Source organism: Sorex fumeus, unplaced genomic scaffold (genome assembly GCF_029834395.1).
Source record: "Sorex fumeus unplaced genomic scaffold, SorFum_2.1 ptg000037l, whole genome shotgun sequence".
In the NCBI taxonomy this organism is placed as follows: Eukaryota; Metazoa; Chordata; class Mammalia; order Eulipotyphla; family Soricidae; genus Sorex; species Sorex fumeus.
The window spans coordinates 6757521-6780106 of NW_026606094.1; the positions used below are offsets into that span (position 1 = coordinate 6757521).

Sequence of the window (22586 nt, forward strand, 5' to 3'; positions counted from 1 at the left end):
AATTCAAAGTGCTTGTACACTTAGTTATTTGCAGTAAATTTGTATTTTCAAAATCTTTAATTCTCTAAGAAGCAATCTTGACCACATATTGTTACAGGTCTTTTAATTAGTCTTTGATCGAATGAAGAATAAAACAGACTAGTTATGCTGTACACAATATAGAAAATATTCCCAACCTTTGCATAACAAATAGAAAATATAAGACAGAAAACCCTCTAACTCAATTTATTTGGCAAGTTAATACGCAGATTAAAACTCCAATGTGAATTAAATCAAAATTCAGTATCAATTTTCATTTATTTAGAATCAGATTGTACAATGAATTTTATTTGTTTTGTTCTGTTTTAGGGTCACAAACGGAATGCTCAAAGCTTATTCTTGGCTGTTATTTCATGTAAATCTCCTGACAGTGCTGGAGGAGCAATTTGCTGTGTTAGAGCTCTAAGTGGGGTCAGCATGGTAAGTGCCCCATTCCCTTATTTTGAACATTAAACATTCTAATCCAGTTTTCAAAAATTAGTCAATAATAATTCAAGGACAATTTACTTATGAAAAACGTTTTGATAAAAAAAAAAGCCAGAATGATAGCAAAGTAGATAGCGCTTATATTTGGTGAAACTTGGTTCCATCTCTGGCTTCCCATAGGGTTTTCCAAACAACATTAGTTCTAATCCCTGAGCACAGAGACGGGGTGACCATGGAGCATCGTCATATATGACCCAATCCACCCCTCCAAAAAACGTAAACTGTTATTAGGGGCATGCTTTATTCACATTTCAATATCAAATTGATATAAATTTAACTGGGACTACTACAATTTAATGTGAATAAGCTAAATATTAAATATTATAATGTAAAGCATATTAATAGAGAGAGTGTGCATATACTTTGATAGCTTTCCCTTGGTTGCTGTTGAGGATGGCTCTTATGACATCAATGGGTACGTTTGATAGAATTTCAGGAAAACTAGAGTCAGGGTGATAGAGAGGAGTCTGTGAGGTCGTTTACTTGACTAGAAGACTGTGTAAGGTTTTGTGATGGTTGTTTTTGTGGTTTTTCGGGTTCGTCCGGTAGGAATTAGGTTGTGTTCTGGGCTTACAAAGGCCGATATGCAAATTTCCTCATTAACGCATACCCTTATGTTTTTAACATTTTGTATGTTATTCTTCTTACAAGTGACATTGGTAAAACAGGTGCAATCAAATTTGTCAGAAAACTGCTTTAGGTCTTCAAATGAGGGCTCCCCATATATTGTGAACTTGTTACAATACGCAAACTCAATAAAAAAGTTCCTTGGGTTCAGGTGAAGATAGTCATTCGAATTCCAGTTTTTCCGGGTACAGAGTCCTTGATCTTGGCAGAGTGCTTGGTGACACATTTTAGCTGCTAGAGTGACATTGATGATGTAACGACTCAGTGTCTGCGTCTGAAAAGCTTTTAGATTCTTACAAGCAATCTGTAAATTTTTTAAAAAATCAGGATATTGATAGCAAGTTAGTTTATATGTAAATCAATTTATCATTATAAGCAGTGTAAAAAAGCAAAAATGAGAAAATAATATTTAATAAAGATAGTAAATTATTCTTCCCCTTGACATATTTGATATGCCAAAAACAGTAAAATGTCTCACAAGGTAGACGTTACTGGTGCCCGCTTGAGAAAATCGATGAAAAACAGGAGGACAGTGCTACAATGCTACTGAAGAAGAAATAGTACTTTAAATATAGTATTTTAATTTTTTAAAACATTTCTAAGTGAGTTTCACATGCTATTTTAGGCCATGCAATAATTTGTTGAAGCTTAACTTACCATACCATGGTCTTCCTTAATATTTGATAAATTTATGGGCATTCTTGAAGATTAGTGTGCCAGTTTGAGCAAGGGTTCTGTTGAGATGTAGCTCTTATTCCACTGACTATCAAATTCAAGTTAGGAATCTTTCATACTTTTTCTGAGAGAAAATATTCTTGGGTTGTGCTCAGGTGTGTTCCAAGGACTGCTCATAATTTTTTGCTAACCAGGCTACTAGTTCAGTGAAAGCGCTGTTCACATGCCTCAAACTTCAGCCACTGCCAGGGGCTCACTGGGCAGTGCTCTGTGAGAACTGTATGTAAAGCCATTTGCCTTAATCCTTCTACCATCTCCTCATTCTATTCACATTTTTAAGTCTTCAGTTATTAGCCAGATGACTTTGGCTAAATAAATTGAAAAGATTATGCTTGTGTTGTACTATACCTGAAGGATAAATATAGTACTGCCTCATACAATGAAAATGTACTAGGTGCATAAAAGTATTAAGACCAGGCTTGCATATCATGCATTGGCCATTAAGAAATAATAAAATAACTATAAGCATCAAATTTTACTCAAGTTCAAACAGTCTTAAAACATATGACTTGGAGTGATAGCACAGCAGTAGGGCGTTTGCCTTGCACGCAGCCAACATGAACAACCCGAGTTCGATTCCTCCTCCCCCCTTGGAGATCCGGGCAAGCTACCGAGAGTATCTTGCCCGCACGGCAGAGTTTGGCAAACTCCCCCATGAAGTATTCGATATGCCAAACACGGTAACAACAAAGTCTCCAATGGAGACGTTACTGGGCCCGCTCGAGCAAATTGATGGTCAACGGGAGGGCCTTTATTTTTTACTTACTAAAATTACAATATGAAACAATTGGTTAAAGTGAAAATACTTAATATTAAAAACAATATATAATTAAAGTTATTTATAAAGTTTATACCTAATTTAGAACTATTCTTTGTGCAGAATGTGAGTTATGAACAACTAAAATTTTTCAAACTGAAAACAGGACATTATAGATATGGAACAAAAACTTAGAATTTAACTTTTATTTTCTTTTTTATTCAGGGGCAGCTTTTGAACACAGCTGGAAGTGGTCAGGTCTTTCTCCTGGATCTCCACCCAATGATCACCGCTGGCAGTATTCAGGGAACCTTAGGGGATACCAGTATGAAACCCAGATGAGGTACGTACAAGGCAAGTGCTCTATTCATTGTACTAGAGTTGTGACCCAAGATTGTTACTTTTATTTTGGATGATTAATGAACAGCCTCATGAAGCAAGCTAACAAGTTTCATCCATCAGACAACTAAAGTATGTGGTAGAGGGCAGCCCATAGATAAGTCAGGTTACGTCTTATCTGATTCTTTACAACCTATTCTTCTTGCACTCACTGATACGATTTCACAAATGATAATCAAATAATAGCTTTATGAAACTATTCCTAACATGTTTCTTTGGAACCCGTGATTATGGTAGCTTATCTATATGAATAATAGTAAAGACAGTGAGGTCATATCATGTGGCTTCAGATTAATCACGAGTGAAAAAGATGTAGAAACATTTTGACCTCGAAAATATAAATGAGATGCATTAGGGATAAATAAATTCTGAGTTCAAAGGTATTGACTCAAAAATTGCTGGCTTTGAGAACAGAGGAAGTCTCATTTTGAAAAATGTAGGATTGTGTAAGTTACAGAAGCCAGTGAAATATCCGAGTCTTTATTTTTATTACCAGAATAAAGTAATTGAGTGAGTTGGATTCTCTGTAGAAAAAATAAAACCTTGATGATTTTTTGAGTTTCAGACCTTGAAATTAATCTTTAACTTCTTGCCTACAGAACTATAAGATATAATGATTTTTGGTTGCCTAAATCACTAAATTTGTTTAAAAAATTTATGGACAGATGAGAAAACGCCTTACTAATCCTTTAATAGCTTTGAATTATGGTTTGAGTAATATTGAACATCTCATCTCTAGTATACAACCCAATGTAGTTTATATGTTCTCTTATATAACTGTGTCTCATCATTATACATACTAATCGTTTCTTAGCACGGCATTGCCATTACTAGAAGCACTTACTGTTCCCTCAGAATAGAATACTTTGTCCTCTAAAAAACTAGACACTACATTGTCATTCATAGTCAACCTTCATAAGAAAAACTTTCTTAGATATACTATTGTTATATCTCACGTATCTCCTAATGCTCTGCATAGAACTTACAAATTGAGCATTTTCTTACATTAATATTCTTTCTACTACATTAACATAAGTATAAATTTTATGAGTATAATATTATTTTACACTGAATTCCCCATACATATGATATATGAGAATTAATATCCAGCAGAGGTGGCATTATAATTTTTCATAGAGATTAGGAAAATAGAGAAAAAAGTGAGAATTGTTTGAGAAACAATTAACCTACACAGGATGGAGTGTTTGGAAAGATCTAAATTTGGATCTTGAGGGCTAGAGAGATAGTACAGTTCATCAAGTGCATGTTTTGTGTGTAGCTGATCCAGTTTTGAATGCCAGCATCCAATATGGTCATGAGCTCCCTTGAGAAAATTTCTGAGCATGGATTTGGAAGAACCCCTGATATTCTTGGAGAATGAGTATAATTCCATTACATGCGATAATAGAATGGTTGTGGAGTGGTACATATATTTTCACTTATATAGACAAAATACTTGCAAATACCCTCAAGAATATGAATCACAATAAACTGAAGTAAATAAGTTATGCAATTTTGATTTCAATTATTATTATTATTATTAGTCTTCATAATTTAAGAGTTAATGATGCAGAGTTTAAAACCAGGTCACAAAATTTCTGAATATTTAATAATCAAGTTTCTTGAGCCTGAAAAAAAATAGAAAGTCAATGACTGGATGTTCTAATAGATCTGCCCATTATTTGACCTATTAAAATTAAAGGAAGTGGCTATAGAGAAACAGAGATTAAAGAATATTCTTTGCATATGACCAATTTGGTTAGATCCTATGTACCGCATGATCCCTTAAACATCACTGGGTGCAAACCTCGAGACCCCCAGCATCACTCAGTGTAAAATCTTAGCACGCTGCAGGTTGTGTGTACACAGGCTCTCTGGATGGCTCAGTCTCACCGCCCGTGTTCGGTGCCCTTGAGCCGCTGTGTGTGTCCTGGATCAGGACGACTGTTCTCTCTCTCAAGCTCGAGCCCCTCTCGCTCTGACTCTGGATCTCCGGAGCCCGAGCTCTCTCACTTCTGACTCTGCTCTCCAAGCTTACAGTCCTACTTTATATAGCAATCATGTAAGGCGGTGACATAAAGGTGGGTTGAATATTTACAAATCAACAATGAGAGGAAAGACCACTCCTCCGGGAGATTAACTCAAGGATAAAATCTCATCTAAAGAGATTATTCCAGATTACTAGATCTGCTCAAGGGTAGGATCCCAACAAGGGTGTGTTTTTTTCCTCAGCTAGTAATCTACTTAAATAGTTGTAGTAAATCTACTTTTAATATTTCTAGCAATGTCATTCTGTATGAGCACAGTAAGAGATATAAATTTACAGTTTGGTTCTTTCTGAGGACGTCTCACTATATGTTCTGCAATACTCAGGCCAGGTGGCCAGGTTAGTCTTCCTAGTCCTAGCAGGGTCCTAGCCTCGTTGTTACTTTTGGATCATGACAGTATTTGTCCATAATCATGTCCTCAACTTATAGTTGAGTATTGTGGCACTTTGGCCTGGCCCATTTTGATGTCAGGGTATCTCACAGCTTGCCCTGGGTCCATTTAGTTCCTCACCGGGATCCTGCTTTCGGGGTGCTAGGAACTAAAGGCAACCAAGTCAAGAAAGCAGATGACAGGAATAAATATTTGGAGTCAATCAACTCCCATGTTACAAAGCATACAAAATATTAACTGTCTCCCTGTGCCCTACAGAAAGGGCATTGCTTTAAGGTAAACTATTCTAAAGACGTAAGGAGAGGAGAAAGGCAATATTAACTTATAATATGAGTTCAGCGCCCTGGGATGGGTGTGACCCAATAAACGTAAGCTACCTAAGGAAGGACAAAACAATGTTATCCTACAACTCAGCGTGGTGGGTAATGATCCTAAACTCTGCTGCAGTCACCCAGGGCTCTAAGGCACCTCTATAATCTCTGTCACCATAAAGCATGGCAGCATTGCCTCCTCTGGCCTAGCACTGAACCGCTGTTCTGGTTGATTAGAATCACTGGGAGAGGCCCCTACGCCTTCTGAGGCCCACTTGGTAGGTCCAGAAATCTAACAGAACAAAATAAAATGGAAATAGGAGATTTACTTATGTTTTATAACCATTACTTAAAGTCATTTCCAGTTATTGCAATTATTTGCTTTCTTCAAATGAATCAGAGGAGACATGACAAAGTAAGTCTCAATTAAAGACAAAGGGCAAAAGAGGTAATTTTTCAATGATACAATTAGCATTCAAGTGAAAATAAATTTGTAAATGTAGGTTGAATACATATAATGGAACACAAAGGTGACACTACTGAGACAGTGTCATTGGTAGAAAACAGTCATGTTAATATAGAAGAATGGGCAAAACACTCAAAGCCTCTTTTGCAGACCACAACACCCAAAAGGAGAGAGAGAACACAAGGGATTGCCCTGCCACAGAAGCAGGGTGGGATGGGAGGGATGGGGGTGGGAGGTATATTATCCATGGTGGTGGAAAATGGGGCACTGGTGGAGGGATGGGTATTTGATGATTGTATAATCGAAACTCAAGCACAAAAAATTATAAATCTAAAAAAAAGAAGAAAAATAAAAGAATTAAAGGAGAAAAAAAATAAATAAAAATTAACTTAAAAAAAAGAAGAATGGACAAAGAAAGAGTACAGTGAATAGGGCACTTGCCTTACATGTAGTCCACCTGAATTTTATCTTTGACATCTTACATAATGCCTCAAACCCCACCAGGAGTAATATCTGAGCACAAGGTTAGGAGTATTTCCTGAACACAAGTGAGTGTGGCCCAAAACAAACAAAAAATTGGAGGACTATTTTCCTTGAATAATCCTGAGATTATCTGACTATTATGATAGAATAATAGGAAGTTAGGGTTGAGTAACATTTTTAAAGGTGAAAAATTAAATTCTTTATCACATGATACTATTTGTTATTTGATGGACAAACCGGAGAGATTAGAAGAATTCCAAATAGAAACTATGAGTAATTATTATAAATGAATTTTAAAAGCTACTGTTATTTAAGTATTTTTTAAAATAAAGTAAAACCATGACTATTCTATTTGATGGACAATAGAACAAAGTTCTATGTATAGGTCTTAGAGAACAGTCTTTTCTCTACAGTTGCTATAGAAAGACCACTGGTCATGTCATCATTTGATATTTTCCATAGTGCATGGTATACTATTGTTTTCACAATCTTCTGGGGAGAAAAATTTTAGCTCCAAATCAACAGTTAACCAGGTGAAAGCTTTATTTTTTATTTGAATCACTATTTTCATAAGGTGGAACCTACAGAACTGATTTAGAATATTACACACAAATGAAAAGGTAAAGGTAAAAAAGGTAAAGGCCCTCCCAATGATCATCGATTTACTCAAGCGGGCCCAGTAACGTCTCCATTGGAGACTTTGTTGTTACTGTGTCTGGCTTATCGAATACGTCAGGGGTAGCTTGCCAGGCTCTGCCGTGCGGGCGAGATACTCTCGGTAGCTTGCCGGGCTCTCCGAGAGGGGCAGAGGAATCGAACTCCGGTCGGCCATGTTGGCCGCCTATAAGGCCGAACGCCCTACCGCTGTGCTATCGCTATTTGCTGAGTTGAAGAAAGTACATTAGGGAAAATGAATAAAATCAGTATTATATAAAACAAGTCAGACATATATCAGTGGAACAAGGTGCATTAAAATTCTATTGAAAATGATTACTATTCAATCTTTGATATGCTACAAAAATCCAGAAATTGAGCTTTCATATGACCCAGTAATTCTACACCTTGGAATATAACCCAAGGTTCTAAAAGCAATCACTGTATCACTGTCATCCTGTTCAACGATTGCCTTGAGCAGGCCCCAGTAACTTCTTCATCGTCCTAGCCCTGAGATTTTAAAAAGTGCCACATTCGAGGCTCTTTTAGGGTTAGGAGAATGAGACCCATCTTTGTTACTGGTTTTTGGCATATTGAAGATGCCACGGGCAGTTTGCCAGACTCTGCCGTGTTGGCAGGATACTTTTGGTAGCCTGACAGGTTCTCCAGAGTAAGAACTAGATAATAATAATAATAATAACAATGTATTATTATTATTATTATCTAAAAGCAAATGAAAAAATGATCACTACAAAATGTAACCTTCAAAAATAAAAGAAGAGCATCACCATCTTTTTTCTGAGGGATGTTCGAAAATACTTGATATTGTTTTCAAAAACTAACTTCTGATTGCCTACATAGCACCTCTCCTCAAATCCATTTGCATGCCTTTATTTCCCTGACCAACCTGTTTCTCCTGAATACACAACTTTCTTTTTCTTTTTTAAAAAAAATTTATTAGTGAGACACCATGAGGTACAGTTGTAGACTTACAATTTTTTGTGCATGGGTTTCAATTATACAATGATCAAATACCCATCCCTCCACCAGTGCCCATTTCCCACCACCACGGATCTCAGTATCCCTCCCAGTCCCCATCCCCCTATCCCACTCTGCCTCTGTAGCAGGGCATTCCCTTTTGTTCTCTCTATCCCATTGGGTGTTGTGGTTTGCAAAAGAGGCATTGAATGGCAATCATGTTTGGTCTATAGTCTACTTTCAGCATGCTTCTCCCATCCTGGGAGGATCCTCCCAACACCCTTTATTTGGTGCTCCCGACTCTATCTCAGCTCCCTTTTCCCCTAGCATGTGTGCTGGCCTCCAAGCCATGGAGCAAAATTCCTGGTATTAATCTCGGCCATTCTTGGGTGTCAGTCTTCTATTTTCTTACTTTATGTTTCCCAGACGAATCCAATCTCTCTGTCTATCCCTCTCTTTCTGACTAATTTTGCTTAACATGATACTTTCCATGTAGTACCACTTGTATATAAATTTCATGACTTCGTCTTTTCTAACAGCTACATAGTACTCCATTGTGTAAATGTACCAAACTTTCTTTGACCAGTCATCTGTTCTTGGGCACACAGGTTTTTTTTCCAGATTCTGTCTATTGTAAAGAGTGCTGCAATGAACAGACAAGTGCAGATGTCACTTCAACTATACTTTTTTGCCTCTCTGGGATATATTCCCAGGAGTGGTATTGCTGGGTCAAATGGGAGTTTGATTTCTAATTTTTTGAGAATCATCCATACTGATTTCCAAAAGAGCAGAATATACATCTTTTAATTTCAGAAGCATCACTTTTCATTGAAAGGCATGAGAACAATGTTTACCACATTATTGTTCAACCCAATAATTCAATACACTAAGTTCTACTGTGGGGTTAATTTAATATCCAAACAGCTACTAGCAACAACTAACTCATCATTAGTGTCCCTTCCATACTTCCACTTTTACACCTCCAATGTTTGGTCTCAATTATATTGAGCAATTCTTCTTAATGTCCACCAGAACTCAGCCTATGTGCTAAATGAATCGTGGTCCATAAAGTTCTCCATTTGGTCTTCTGTTTTCTCAGTGACCACATTCTTTACCATTTTGTTCCTTGCACCTGTACTCCAATTACACTGACACTTTTCCCTCTTTCCGGAAAGCCACATTTTAAATTCAAATGCCACCTCTGGTATCCTGAGACTTGGTCACTAATTTCCATTAAGTTTCTGTTCCCATTTCACCTCATCAAATTGACCTGCTATGATCACCTCACCTAGGAATATCTAACCCATACCTTTTCATACTACCTGTCCTATTTCATTGCTTTGTGACATGTACCATTCTTGAACAGAATATGCATGTACAGCATGAAAATCAGGTATCTGGTAAGGGATTTTGCTCTGTTCACAGGTATATTTCCAGCCTCTAATGCAATTTTCTGTCATCTAATCTTAATTGCTCTTTAATAAATCAAGTGTTCTCATTCTTTATCTATTAAAGACCTGAGGCTAAATACTTTAGGTTTATAATTATATAGTTCTTGGCACCAAACTACTTAGCAATGAAATATAAATGCATATAAACGTAGAGATCTAAACAAACAAGCGTGGCTATGTTTTCCTCCCAAAAAACTTTAAAACTAGAATAACAGACATAGAAATTTTAATGTACATTGTAAAATATTTTATGAAATATATTTTTGATCTTTTAATATTAAAAAGACCTAAGACATGATTAGATTTAAATAAAATCTGTACAAAGAAAAAAGGTCAGCCAGATTTGACCCAGGGTCAATGTTTCTTTATCTCTAAAATATGTTATTGTTATTCAGTAATAAAATAACTGGTTTCCAAATAATATTACTGAATAAAAAATAAGCAAATGCATAATAAATAATAATAGTTCTTTAAAGAGTAATATACAATGTCGCAGAAAAATAATCCTATATGCTGTCAATTAATTGAGAGGGTAATTTTACTTCTGCTTCTTCAAAACTAGAAAATTTCAATTTCATTTTTCTATTTCTATTTAGTGTCATTAATTTATCTAATCACTGATTTTTTGCTGATTTAAACAAATAGAATATTTGTCTCTTGTTAAATAAATTCACAAAAAAGGATGCTTGATTCATTAAACATATATACTATGTGCCAAAGCATAACACTTATTTCATTATTCAATATCACAATCTCAATGCATTATATAAGAAAAAGTTCTCATCTGTTTACTGTCAATTCAACTTACCATAGAGTGGGATATCTTGAAGCTTCCCCATATTACAATTCCAGAGGCTCCAAGAGCATAAGTTTCACCTATTGTATTCACAAGGTCAATCTGGCAAATGAGATAGAAAGAGTTGACAGAAGTCATATGAGAATGTCGTTCGTAGGAAAGTAACACCATAACTAAGCATGCTGAGCAAACAGTAATGTAACTACCTTCCCATCACTTATTATCCTTCGACACAGTTAACTGCTTCTAGTGTCAAGAAGGCAGCACTTAATAGTAAAATAAACTGTTATTACATCTTCTATATAACTTTATACCCCAGATCTCAGACATAGCACTGCACTGTCCTCCCATTGTTCATCAATTTGCTCCAGTGGGCCCAGTAACAGTGGGCCCATTGTGAGACTTGTTGTCACTGTGTTTGGCATATTGAATACGTCACGAGGAGCTTGCCAGACTTTGCAGTGAGGGTGAAATACTCTTGGTAGCTTGCTGGGCTCTCCAAGAGGGGCGGAGGAATCGAACCCTGCTCTGCCAGGCAGGCGACTTGCAAGGCAAACACCCTATAGCTGTGCTGTCACTCCAGCCCTGTGCTATCGTTCCAGCCCTCCAGATCTCAGACAGATCTCAGACGTGAGTAAATTAAAAAAAAAAACAGAGTGTTATTTTGTACATGTGTACAGATACAAAATTATGTAAGCTTGTTCCCCAAAGCTATCAAAGGTGACATATATGATCCAAAACATTGTATATTGTGTAAGGCTCTTGCCTTGCAGCAGTCCTACCCAGGTTCAGTCCTTGATTCCCATATATTCCCCAAAATTGCCTAGACTGAAACTTCAGTGTGGAGCCAGAATAATCTCTGAGCACTGGCAGATATGGCACAAAGAACAATAACAATAACATAAGTTTTAAGTCTGGAAAGATAGTACACAGAGTAGGCTCTGGGGATGTGACCAAATAAAAAAAAGAGAACGAATAACTTAAAAAATAAAGATCAATTTTGCTCCCTGAAAAATGCAGTCAAAATCCACTAAATAGCATTGTGAAAAGTTTTTGTAGTTATCTTTCTTGATTTACTTACCTCAGAAAGATATTCTGTGATTTTATCAATAAAAACAGGACGCACATATACAAAAACTGGAAGTGGATTGCTACTATTGGATACTTTAGAAATCCTTATGGCTTCATTAACACGATTACGGGAAAACAGTGCAGCCTTTGGATTTTCTTTTAAATCTGTAGTCAAGTAAAGGTCTGGATAAAGTGCAGTGCTTTCGTTCCACAACCAGATGAGATCATTATTTCTTTGCTTATCTATTTCAGGGCAACTTCCAGTGTAGTTTTTATTGTTATGATAATTATGATTGTAGCAATCAGGAAAATGGAAAAATCCCCAAAAATTATTTGGTCGAAGTCTCCGTCCTAATTGCAAAGTTCTTACCATGAATTCCCTTGCTGCCTGTTCAAATTCTTCTTTGGCAACAGCCTCAGCTTCTGTATCTCCAAGTTGTGGATTTTTTTGTTTAACCAATTGAATTGATTTGACCCTGTAAACATAATTGTTTAATATATTCCTTATCCAGAGAGGATTCCAGGTTTCCCATGAAATTATAGCCAGGCCTAACGCATCTCTCGGTAAGTAATGGACAATGTCTTTCTGAGCCTTTTCCAAATGCGTATTTATATTTCCCAATTGAGGAATTGCCCCAAATTTTTCGCGTTTCGAATCTGCTTCTACGTGAGGATAGCGGCCGAATTTGTCAATATTAAAAAAGGTGATCTTTTGACTTGTGGCACGAATTTCAGGGTTTCCTGTTAATGAATAGATGCTCACATCCACATAAATTTTATAGCGTCGTATACAATTCTCACTTGGGACATTCCATGCTGGGAAAACAGTTGAATTTGAGAGGATAGGAGGTGCTATGTATTCCGCAGTCAAGAAAATTGGAAACAGAAAGCAAATGAACATTGCTTTGGATACTCCACTGGACACAACAAAGCTCCTAGAGAAGACATAATTGACCAATAGCACTTCCATGGTATAAGTAATGACTATTTAATGTTACTTCTTCCTACGCAGTTTTTTTTCAAAAATTAATGCAAGAAATAAGCATTGGATGATAATTTATACTTAAAAATTATTCTTCATGTGTCTTGTTTCAGCTGTTCTGAAAGTTTCTCTTCTACACTGAAAACAAAAATATAAAATACATAGTTACACTGCATTTCTGTAACAGAGATAGTAAATTTTTCCATTCTCATTCTTACGCGCCTAGAGTTTGACATAATTTTTGAATAAAGAATACTTAATCCGGGGCTGGAGCAATAGCACAGCGGGTAGGGCGCTTGCTTGCACGTGGCCAACCAGGGTTCGATTCCCAGCATCCCATATGGGCCCCTGAGTACCGTCAGGGGTAATTCCTGAGCGCAGAGCCAGGAGTAACCCCTGTGCATTGCCGGGTGTGACCCAAAAAGAAAAAAAAAGGAATACTTAATCCTGGTACAAATACTCATGCATTTGAATCAAAAATTTATTTTCTAATACCAGTTCTATAGTAAAATTCATTTAGTCTCATCTCAAATAATTACTGAGCTTACAGAGATGTCTATATAGAAATTTGTATTTTAAACATCCAAGCTCTGAAGATTGGTTTACCAAGTAATTCCATAGAAAAATCCTTTTGAATTATAAAAAAAGTTGTTGATACACCTATTCTGATTGTCATTTATTGAAGACCACTTTAAAGCTATCTGTTATATCCTTAAATTGACTTCTCAGTATTGTGAAATTTTGAAGAATTGGGGGCACATAGAGGAGAACACAAAACCTTTCACAGATATAAAGTCAAAAGTTTACTCAATTTTTGAATCAATCAAAATTTCCCCTTGACAGAATCCTCTAAGTTCTCTTAAGAATATTGCTCCATCATATGAATGCTCTCATGTTTCAAGTTAGCAAAATATTTTACTTGTTTCTATCTTCTACTGAAAGAATGGATTCTGTCCTAGCTTCATTATATAATATATAATTTTGGTCTCATAATCTTTGTAAAGCAAGGTTCAGTGTCACTCTGATTATCAGCATGTAAAGTAATTATTGGAGATAATAGTCTAAGGATAAAATATTAAACGATCTATTATTTAATCTTTGGTGTCTGCAAAAACTACTTATAAGAAGACATATTAAAATGTTCTATGATTCTAGGAGAAACCAAAACCTATTAAGCTACTAGCATATAGCAATTTGAAGATATGATAATTTCACATTTCCCAAGGATCAAGTGTACTTACCTTGGAAACATCCACTCATTCCTAGTATTAAAAGATACTATTCAAGAGATGCCTCCAGAACCCATACAATGCTGAGTTTCATCTGGGGCATCTTGGAAAGGGAGTAGGGAAGCCGAACAGCACCCCAAACAGAGCCCAGCAGCTGAAAACCTCCAGAACCCAATCACCGCTATGCCTTTGGTCAATCTCCACAGTCTTGGGAGGATCTTATTCATGGGTGAATCTGTTGAATAACTCAGATATGTGGATTTTATGACTGACAATCCCAAGCTCTCATGGGTTGTTATAGGTGAGCTTTCCCCATCTGCCTGTTCTTCCAGAAGCCTGGCAGTCATGCCCACAAATTACATATGGCACCATATAAGCTCATTAACAGCCATGATCCAGAGACTCACAATACTATGCTTCACCGGTATACCAGGAATACCACAGCACATTTGATGGTGTGTAAAGTAGAAGGCAACTGATCTCAAACAAACATTATATATATATATATATATATATATATATATATACATATACAAATATATATATCTATATATATATATAGCAGGCAAGGCTCAGCATATTAGTAATTTCTTACACAGGGGCTTTATAACTCCAGAGTAAGATACAACAAACTTCATACTCTTTCTTTTAAGGAAACATTTTGATCACTTTGGACAGATTATTCCTAACGAGCAATACAAGATAAATTTTTTAGGGTCAGAACTCGAGGCTGCTTCTCCCAAAAGGGAGCATAAAGTGAGGTCATCATAATCATGCCACCAGACTCAGCACCAGGCTGTTTTCACTTGGGGCGCCCCAGAGGGGTGTGGGTGAGACCTCTCCCTACCCTAAGGGACCCAGTCCTGGAAGCTGACCTTAACAACCCAACCACCACCACACTCTAGGCCACTTTCCACATGCTTGGTTGAACCTCATGCATGAGCAAACATATTTCTGAACCGCACGGCTGCTCTGGTGTCCTTGGGACACAACAGAAGACATTCCCTACCCATTTTACATATTTACCACATCATCTTTGATGAGTTTCAGACAGTAGGCAACAAATCATTGAGGGAAATATATATATATATATGCATATATACATATTTTCAGATATATATATAACAAAGCTCATATCACTCAAACCATAATAACATGTTAGTGATATCTTATAGAATGTCTTAATGGCTCCTGCCAAAATAGAACAATCTTCACACTGTTTTCTGTATGACCATATATATATTTTTTGAAATAAAACAGATTTTATTTGGAGGATTTTTGAAGGGAAGGAGGAAAAGAAAGTGGGAGAGAACGGAGAGTAAGAGAGACAAAATAATGCACTCTAGGGAGAATGTGGGCTTCTCTAAGGGTGGAGAGAGCCCCTACACATATTCCAGTGTTAGATCGGAAAGCATGAAATACACATCTCAAGAGGGGAGATATGGGTGACACATGTGCTCAGGCACCACATGTGCTTAGCCACGTGGGCACAAGCAGCACATGGGCTCGGGCAGCATATGCACCTATATGAACACATTTTTATAAGTATTTTTAGAAGTTTTTATAACAGAAAATACAAAATATATTCTTTCTTTTTTGTTTTGGAACAGGGCTTGGGGCTTGGGATGAAAACATCTCAAATTTGGTGGTGGGAAGATGTAACAGTGGTTGGATTGGTGTCTGAATATTGAATGTATTCAAATATTGTGAAGTAACCTAAAAAATAAAAAAAAAAGATTAAAAAATGATTTAGGGTCTACCATTGGGGCAGTATTGTTTGGTGGTTGAGAAAATTTGAAACAATGATGGTGGGAAGGTGAAATGTTGATGGTATTAATGTTTAAATATGCAATCAATTATTGGAAACAACTTTATAAAAATAAATTGAATTTCAAAAAAATAAGATACTACTCAAAATAAGAACCATTGACAGAATGGAATGAGATCATCAGTTCTATTGTAGTCTCTTGTTTTAGATGATCATGGATTATTTTTCCTAATATTTTAGTTTTCTAAAACTATATTTTATTATAATACCTTGTGGTTTAGATATATAGTTTTCAGATTCAAAAGCAAAGTTACATGGACCATTCTCAGCACCTGGGTGCAATATTAGGATTTGCCTTCACAAACCACATACTTGCCTAAGGGCTCTTCATGATCTTAGATAATATTTTTCTGTTATCTGAGTCAGTTTTAACTTCAAGAAATGCATTGGTAAACTATATGTATGATAATGTCAGTCTTTTTTTTTTCAAAGTGAACTGAAACCATAAAACTAGAGTTAGACCAAGACATAGAAAATATGGAGAGATAATAAAGAGGGTAAGATGCATGTTTACACGTCTTATAGATGCTGGTTCAGCTTTAGACATCCATAGTTGCCTTATCACTGCTGGATGGAATCAAAAGGACCTTGCGTACTGCCAGATGTCACCGTGTATGTCCTCAAGCACTGCAGGGGCAGCCCAGGCATTCTGTGACACTTCAGGGCAAGAGCAGCACTGCGTTCTTGGACTTTGACCTTAAATCACTTAGGACCAAGGGACCCTGAGTACAACTTTTGCTCCCTCCTTCAAAAAATAAAACCTTGAGTAATCAAAGAGATACAGAAGGGATAAAGACACTTGTCTTGCACATGGATGACCACACTTTATTATCAGCACCACATATATTGCTGAGCCAGATCCCAGGTGTGCCCTAAGTTTATATAGGTATAATAATACAAAAATAAAAATTAAATACTAAAAATTAAGATCTTGATCACAATAAAATTTATCTTTAAAAAACAAGATTTAGAATCTTCACCTCCCCTGCTCACTTCATGAAATAAAAGCTATTTGAAATTTTCAGAGGGTTTGTTTGTGGTCTCTAAAATACCTTTGCTTGTTTTATCATTAATCAAAGTTTACTATGTACACTTCAATCAAGGGATCACAAATAAAAGTCTCCATCCACCCTCACCCTTCTATTTGTGTATGTGGTCTAATGTTCAAATCCAGGACCTTACAAATGAAAGTCAAAATTTTTATGGAAATTTTCTAAAGGTGGAAATATCAAAATCCAAATATGGGAGTATTTCTATGCATTTAAATGCAGCAATATTTAAACATTGTGAGAAGGGGAAAAATTACAAAAAGTGTCTGTCATAAGAGTTTATAAATTGGAAGGTGTCATATAAGTGACATGTATCAGAAAGATAAAGATTAATACTCGATGATCTCACTTGTGTGCAATAAATGAAACAAAGTGAGTGGTTATATAATTTCTAATTGAGTATGTCTGAGATAAGGTCAATAGAACTGTGACTGATTCAAGGGTCTGGGTAGAGTCCCAGGCTTGGGATTGTGGGAATGGAGAAAGTTAAGTCATTCCGTTGGTGGGCCTGGTATAGAATGACTGCACACATAAAACAAAAGTATTTATTCTACTGTTAAAAAAAATTCAAAAGTAATAAAAATGTGCAACAAATACCAATATTACTATTATTTGTACCAGTACTAGATATAGCACTGTAGCACTGTCCTCCCATTGTTCATCGATTTGCTCGAGGGGCACCAGTAACATCTACATTGTGAGATTTGTTGTTACTGTTTTTGGCACACCAAATACGCAAAGAAAATTATAATTACTTATAATTATAATTATAAGGGGGAGCTTGCCAGGCACTGCTGTGTGGGCAGTGGTACCTTGCCAGCTCTCCGAGAGGGATGGAAGAATCAAACGTAGACCGGCCGTGTACGAGGCAAAAATCCTACCACTGTGCTTTCGCTCTAGCCCATTATGTTATGATGTTTAGTAAAATGATATCTAAAAACACCTTCACACAAAGCCTGTGGAGGGGTTTTGAATTTGGTAGGAATCTCAGATCAGCCTCTTTAGTATATTGGTTGAGTTGAAGGTATTTGAACACCAACAAATGCAGAAAGAACTCTTTGTGCTTCCTTTCCTGTCTATGATGGGGGAGATTTCCCATATAAAAGGTGCACTCACCCTGCCAGGAAAGGAAGACCATATAATTACCAGAGATTAGGAAGTGATGGCAGAGTGGATCAGAACAAGGCAAATACCTACTTGCTGTACTATCATTCCAGCCCCTCCAATAGTTTTCTTACTGTTTCTGATCCATTTTGTTCGATATATTATCCCCAGAAGTTTCAGCTTTGCTTTGTAACACTACTATAGTAGTGTTTCTTTAAGATATATATATGTATATAAATATAAATTCATAATTTAGACTGATTCTTTGTGTCTTGTTTTTTTTGTTTCCTGAAGCTTCATTCATATGTGTGTGTAAAACATATTTATGCATATATGCACACATGTGTATATATGTATGTATATATATGTGGGGGGAGGGAATTTCATCTTCTATGAATTCCTTGTCCTCAGCATATCAAGGAGCGAGGGAAGATTCTTTTTTCTTATTCTTCAAACATGATAAGTACCAAGCATAAAAAAGGAAGGAAAACCTAAAATCATTTAAATAATATTTAGTATTTGATAGAAAATGTTTTTCATCTTTATGAACTATTAAATAATTATTTTAGTGGAAATTAAGTACTAGTCAATTCAAATCTCAGGTGAGTTGATTATGAAGCTGGAACTATGTTGTTGTGATACATTCATCCCTACACAGGTAACTCTGAGAGGAAATCTACCTAAGACAGTCTTCTTGAATCGTGACTGTATCTGCAGAACAGACAGACTCAAGCCTAAGTGGGCCCTCCATTCACTGAATTTCCCACTGATTTTTCTGAAGTAGTATACTAAGAAAAGAACTATTCAAGAGCTTTCTACAAACTGTCCTCTCGTAGCCTAGTTTAACCAAAATTGTGCTTACTCACCAAATTTACTTAGTTGAAATATGAATCATTTGATTCAGATAAATGGGATAAATGGACAGGATACAAAAATAGGGCTTTTCAAGAACAGATGGCACAAATGGAATACTATGCAGCTGTTAGAAAAGATGAAGTCATAAAATTTGCATTTAAGTAGATCAAATGTAAAGTATCATGTTAAGTGAAGTGAGTCAGAAAGAGAAGGACAGACAAAGATTGAACTCATTTTTGGAATATAAAGTAATAGAATGGGAGACTAACACCCAAGGGTAGTAGAGATAAGTACCAGGAAGTTTGTTCCACAGCTTGTAAGCTGGCCTCACATGCTGGGGGAAAAGACAGATCAGATAGAAGGGTCCACCAAGTAAAGGGTGATTAGAGAGCCTGCTCTGGATGGAAGATGCATGCCAAAAGTAGATTATAGACTGAACATGATGGTCATGTGATACTTGAAATGCAGAAAACAACACCCTAAAGGAGAGAGAGAGTAAAATGGGATGTTCCAGTCACAGAGACAGAGGGGCTAAGGGCAGGGGCAAACAGAGGATGGATGGGAGGGATACTGGGAGCAGTGGTAGTGGAGAACGGATACTGATGGAGGGATGGGCACTCGATCATTGTATAACTGAAATGGAAGCACAAAAATTTGTATGTCTGTAACTATATTCCACGGTAAACCATTAAAAAAATAAAATGAAAAAAAATGCATATTACCCAAAAATTTAAAAAAAGAGAAAAAATGGGTTGTTAATGGAAATAAATTAATATATAAGCCATATATATTATTTTTAAATTTTAAAGTAGCTTTAACCAATGAGTCTGTTTTGCTTTTATTTCACAGAAGCATAGTTTTCACTAAAAATCAAAAAACCTTTGATAGTTTTTCACAGAAGAAAAGTGCTTACTAAAAATCAAATTTATCAAGAGGATTTCTTGGTACCAAATTCAAACCAACTGACTTTCGCTACTACTAGTATGCTTGTTATACCTACAAGATAGGAGTAATAACTAATAGTCATTATAAGATTGTTATAAAAATAAACTGTAACACCGTACCACTGTAGCACTGTCCTCCAATTATTCATTGATTTCCTCGATCCGGCACCAGTAATGTCTCCATTGTGAGACTTTTTGTTACTATTTTTGACATATTGAATACCTCACGAGGACCTTTCCAGGCTCTGCCATGCGGGCAGGATACTGTCGGTAGCATGCTGGGCTCTACGAGAGATTTAACTACGCAGTGTCTATATAACATATGACAAAATATGTGACTGATGTCAACCTAAAGAAAAATTAATTCATAGCATGAACTTCTTAATAACATCAGAAAGAATTATTAGTAATTATAATTTTCTTTGCCCCTGTATACATTAATAAAGACCAGAACACATTTACCCTTGTAGATGAGAAGAGCAGACCGTTTCTTCATCCCCTCACAAAGAACAGAAGAAATCAATAGTGCCCTACAATGATTGCCTGAAAGAAGAGCAACAGGAAGTCAGTGTTTGGGTGAAAGCCAAAGAATCTGGTCAGGTGATGACAAAATAGAAATGTTTCTGAGACTCACCCACTGGGAAAACACACAACAAATCAAGGTACTCCCAGGAATATTTAAGATGAAAAGTTTGTTCTATCTCACCTAACTTTTAATGTACTTAGAGAATATTTATATGAGTTTCAGAATGAAGCAATATAAGTTTGGGAGATTTGGTGATCATCTGGTTGAAGTTTGCTCTTTTTAAAATCAAATTTTAAAGCTTTGAAATAAAATAATTTTAAGAAACATGCTCAGTGGTCAGCATAATTGTGTAACAATGCGTCTCAAATTTTGCATGGAGTTACCAAGCTCTTTAAGGAAAATTTTGGAATATACTACCCATATCCAAATAATGATGATATTCAATTCCTTATAATTTCTTTGCTCTTATATTTTAGAAGGCAAAACAAAAGTTTTATTTTTGAGAAGAAGAAAGAGATGCATTCTAAATAGGATTCTGCACTGAAGCTATAGTCAAAACTACTTTGTCCAGTGATGTTTAAACTCAAAGACTCACAAATATTTTCTCTTAATTGAGCCTCTTTCCTGGTCCAACAATAACAGTCTCAAACATCTTAGTTCCAGGCAACATATATTGATTGCTCAAAATTATTTAATCAAAGGTGAAACTTTTGTTTAATTTTAAATGATAATAAGTATGAGAAGTCTTATATTTTATTAACTATGTGTGTACAAGCATAAGAGCAGAGCAAAACTTTCCCTTAAACCAGTAGTTACTGCTCTAGATAGTTCTTCTCTGGATAATCAAACAATTTTATATCACACAGAACAGTAGGTGCCAAAGAATAAATTGTATTGCTTATACATGTAGAATATAAATGCCATAATTTATGGAGGAAATTACATGGATCAGGGAGGTGTATTATTGGATTAACAAATGGAGAAGTATGTGTAAAAAGTGAGAGAGGTGATTTAACTTACAAGGAGAAGGTAATTCATAAGGTTTTAATGCTCTGCAACTAGATTGATAACTTACCATAAAATATATATTTTTCACCTGGAATTTATTTCTATAGATAACAGGAAATTATATCACCAATCTTTACTCTTTGAGCTAGTTAAAAGGGTCTTTCAGAGTTTCTAACAGCAAATGATTTTATTTCAACATGCTACAATTGAACTTGCTAATAAAATGCTTGATATGGATATCTTGAAAATGCTAGTTAGAAGCCAATCACCTCAGAAAAATCAACTAAAAAGTAACTGTTCGGGACGTCATCTTAGTATGTTTTAGTATAATGAAAATCCAAATCATGACATTAAATTGGCATAGAAAAACTCTGGAGTAATGATTATTATCCTCACCTTCTAGTTGTGAAAATATACTTTAGAAAATCAAAAAGGACTTTCTACTGACCCTAAGCTTGAGTATTCTATTAGAGTTAATTCTGATGTATTCACTTTATAGAATGCGGTCTCGCAAAGGGTCCCTATAGTTCAGGTGAAAATAAGAATGGAATAGGGGACATTTTGTAAGAAGAAAAAATGGAAGCTTTACTTTTATTATAAAATATAGGCATTGGATTTATTTTTATTTGTATTAGTAATTTCATGCAATTTATTTAGGATCAAGATCCCTGAGGTGGAACGCAAGATCAGTCTAAATATCATAGAAAGTCTGATGGTTTCAAAATTTCTGGAAAAATAATTTTTTAAATGATTATTCAACATATTTCAACAAGTTTTCAACCAAGTAGTAACCCCAAATGAACATTTTGGAAGACTTATCAAACGAGGTAATGAGCTGAAAAGAGGACATTTTGTTTTGGTCAAGGAGCATAAAATTCAGTCTTGTGCTATTACTAATATAGAATACTTAATGCTATATTTCTGTAGCACTGCACTGTCCTCCCTTTGTTCATCGATTTGCTCAAGTGGGCACCAGTAACATCTCACAACAAATTGTGAGACTTGTGGTTACTGTTTTTGGCATATTGAATATGTCACGGGTAGCTTGCCAGGCTTTGCGTGCGGGTTAGATATTCTCGGTAGCTTGCTGTGTTCTCTGAGAGTGGCGGAGAAATCAAACCCGGATGTCAATTTCATTAGCAATTCAGGCTATTTCTGTAGACAACTAAGCTTAACTAGGGAAATGGACTTAATCCACTTGTGAAGTAAGATGTACCAGATATATAAAGCACTTCTCATACTATTAATCAAGGATTTCTTTAGTTTTTTTCTAGTTATCCTAACACCTTAAGTGAAAAAATAAATGAATTCTTACCTATCTTAAAGAAAACTCATGAGGGAAAGGGGAAATGATGGAACAATAGTGGAA

At 35.8% G+C, this 22586-nt stretch overlaps 1 protein-coding gene across 1 annotated transcript; it reads right to left on the bottom strand.

The window, feature by feature from the left end:
- Positions 1-1012: 1012 nt before the first annotated feature.
- Positions 1013-12662, bottom strand: LOC130027611 (hyaluronidase PH-20-like). Its single transcript, XM_056118455.1, has 3 exons — positions 11703-12662; positions 10634-10723; positions 1013-1456 (listed from the first exon to the last, which is right to left on the bottom strand). Exons 1-3 carry the CDS (start codon positions 12660-12662, stop codon positions 1013-1015), a joined length of 1494 nt encoding a protein of 497 aa, XP_055974430.1.
- Positions 12663-22586: the final 9924 nt, after the last annotated feature.

Bases quoted from the DNA above. Each gene is read 5' to 3' on its own strand.
- LOC130027611 (XM_056118455.1), bottom strand. From the start codon at position 12,662: ATGGAAGTGCTATTGGTCAATTATGTCTTCTCTAGGAGCTTTGTTGTG. The intron at 10,724-11,702 runs GTAAGTAAATCA...CTCATTTGCCAG, and splicing joins TCACAGAATATCTTTCTGAG to ATTGACCTTGTGAATACAAT. The intron at 1,457-10,633 runs GTAAGTTGAATT...AAAAATTTACAG, and splicing joins TCAAGATATCCCACTCTATG to ATTGCTTGTAAGAATCTAAA.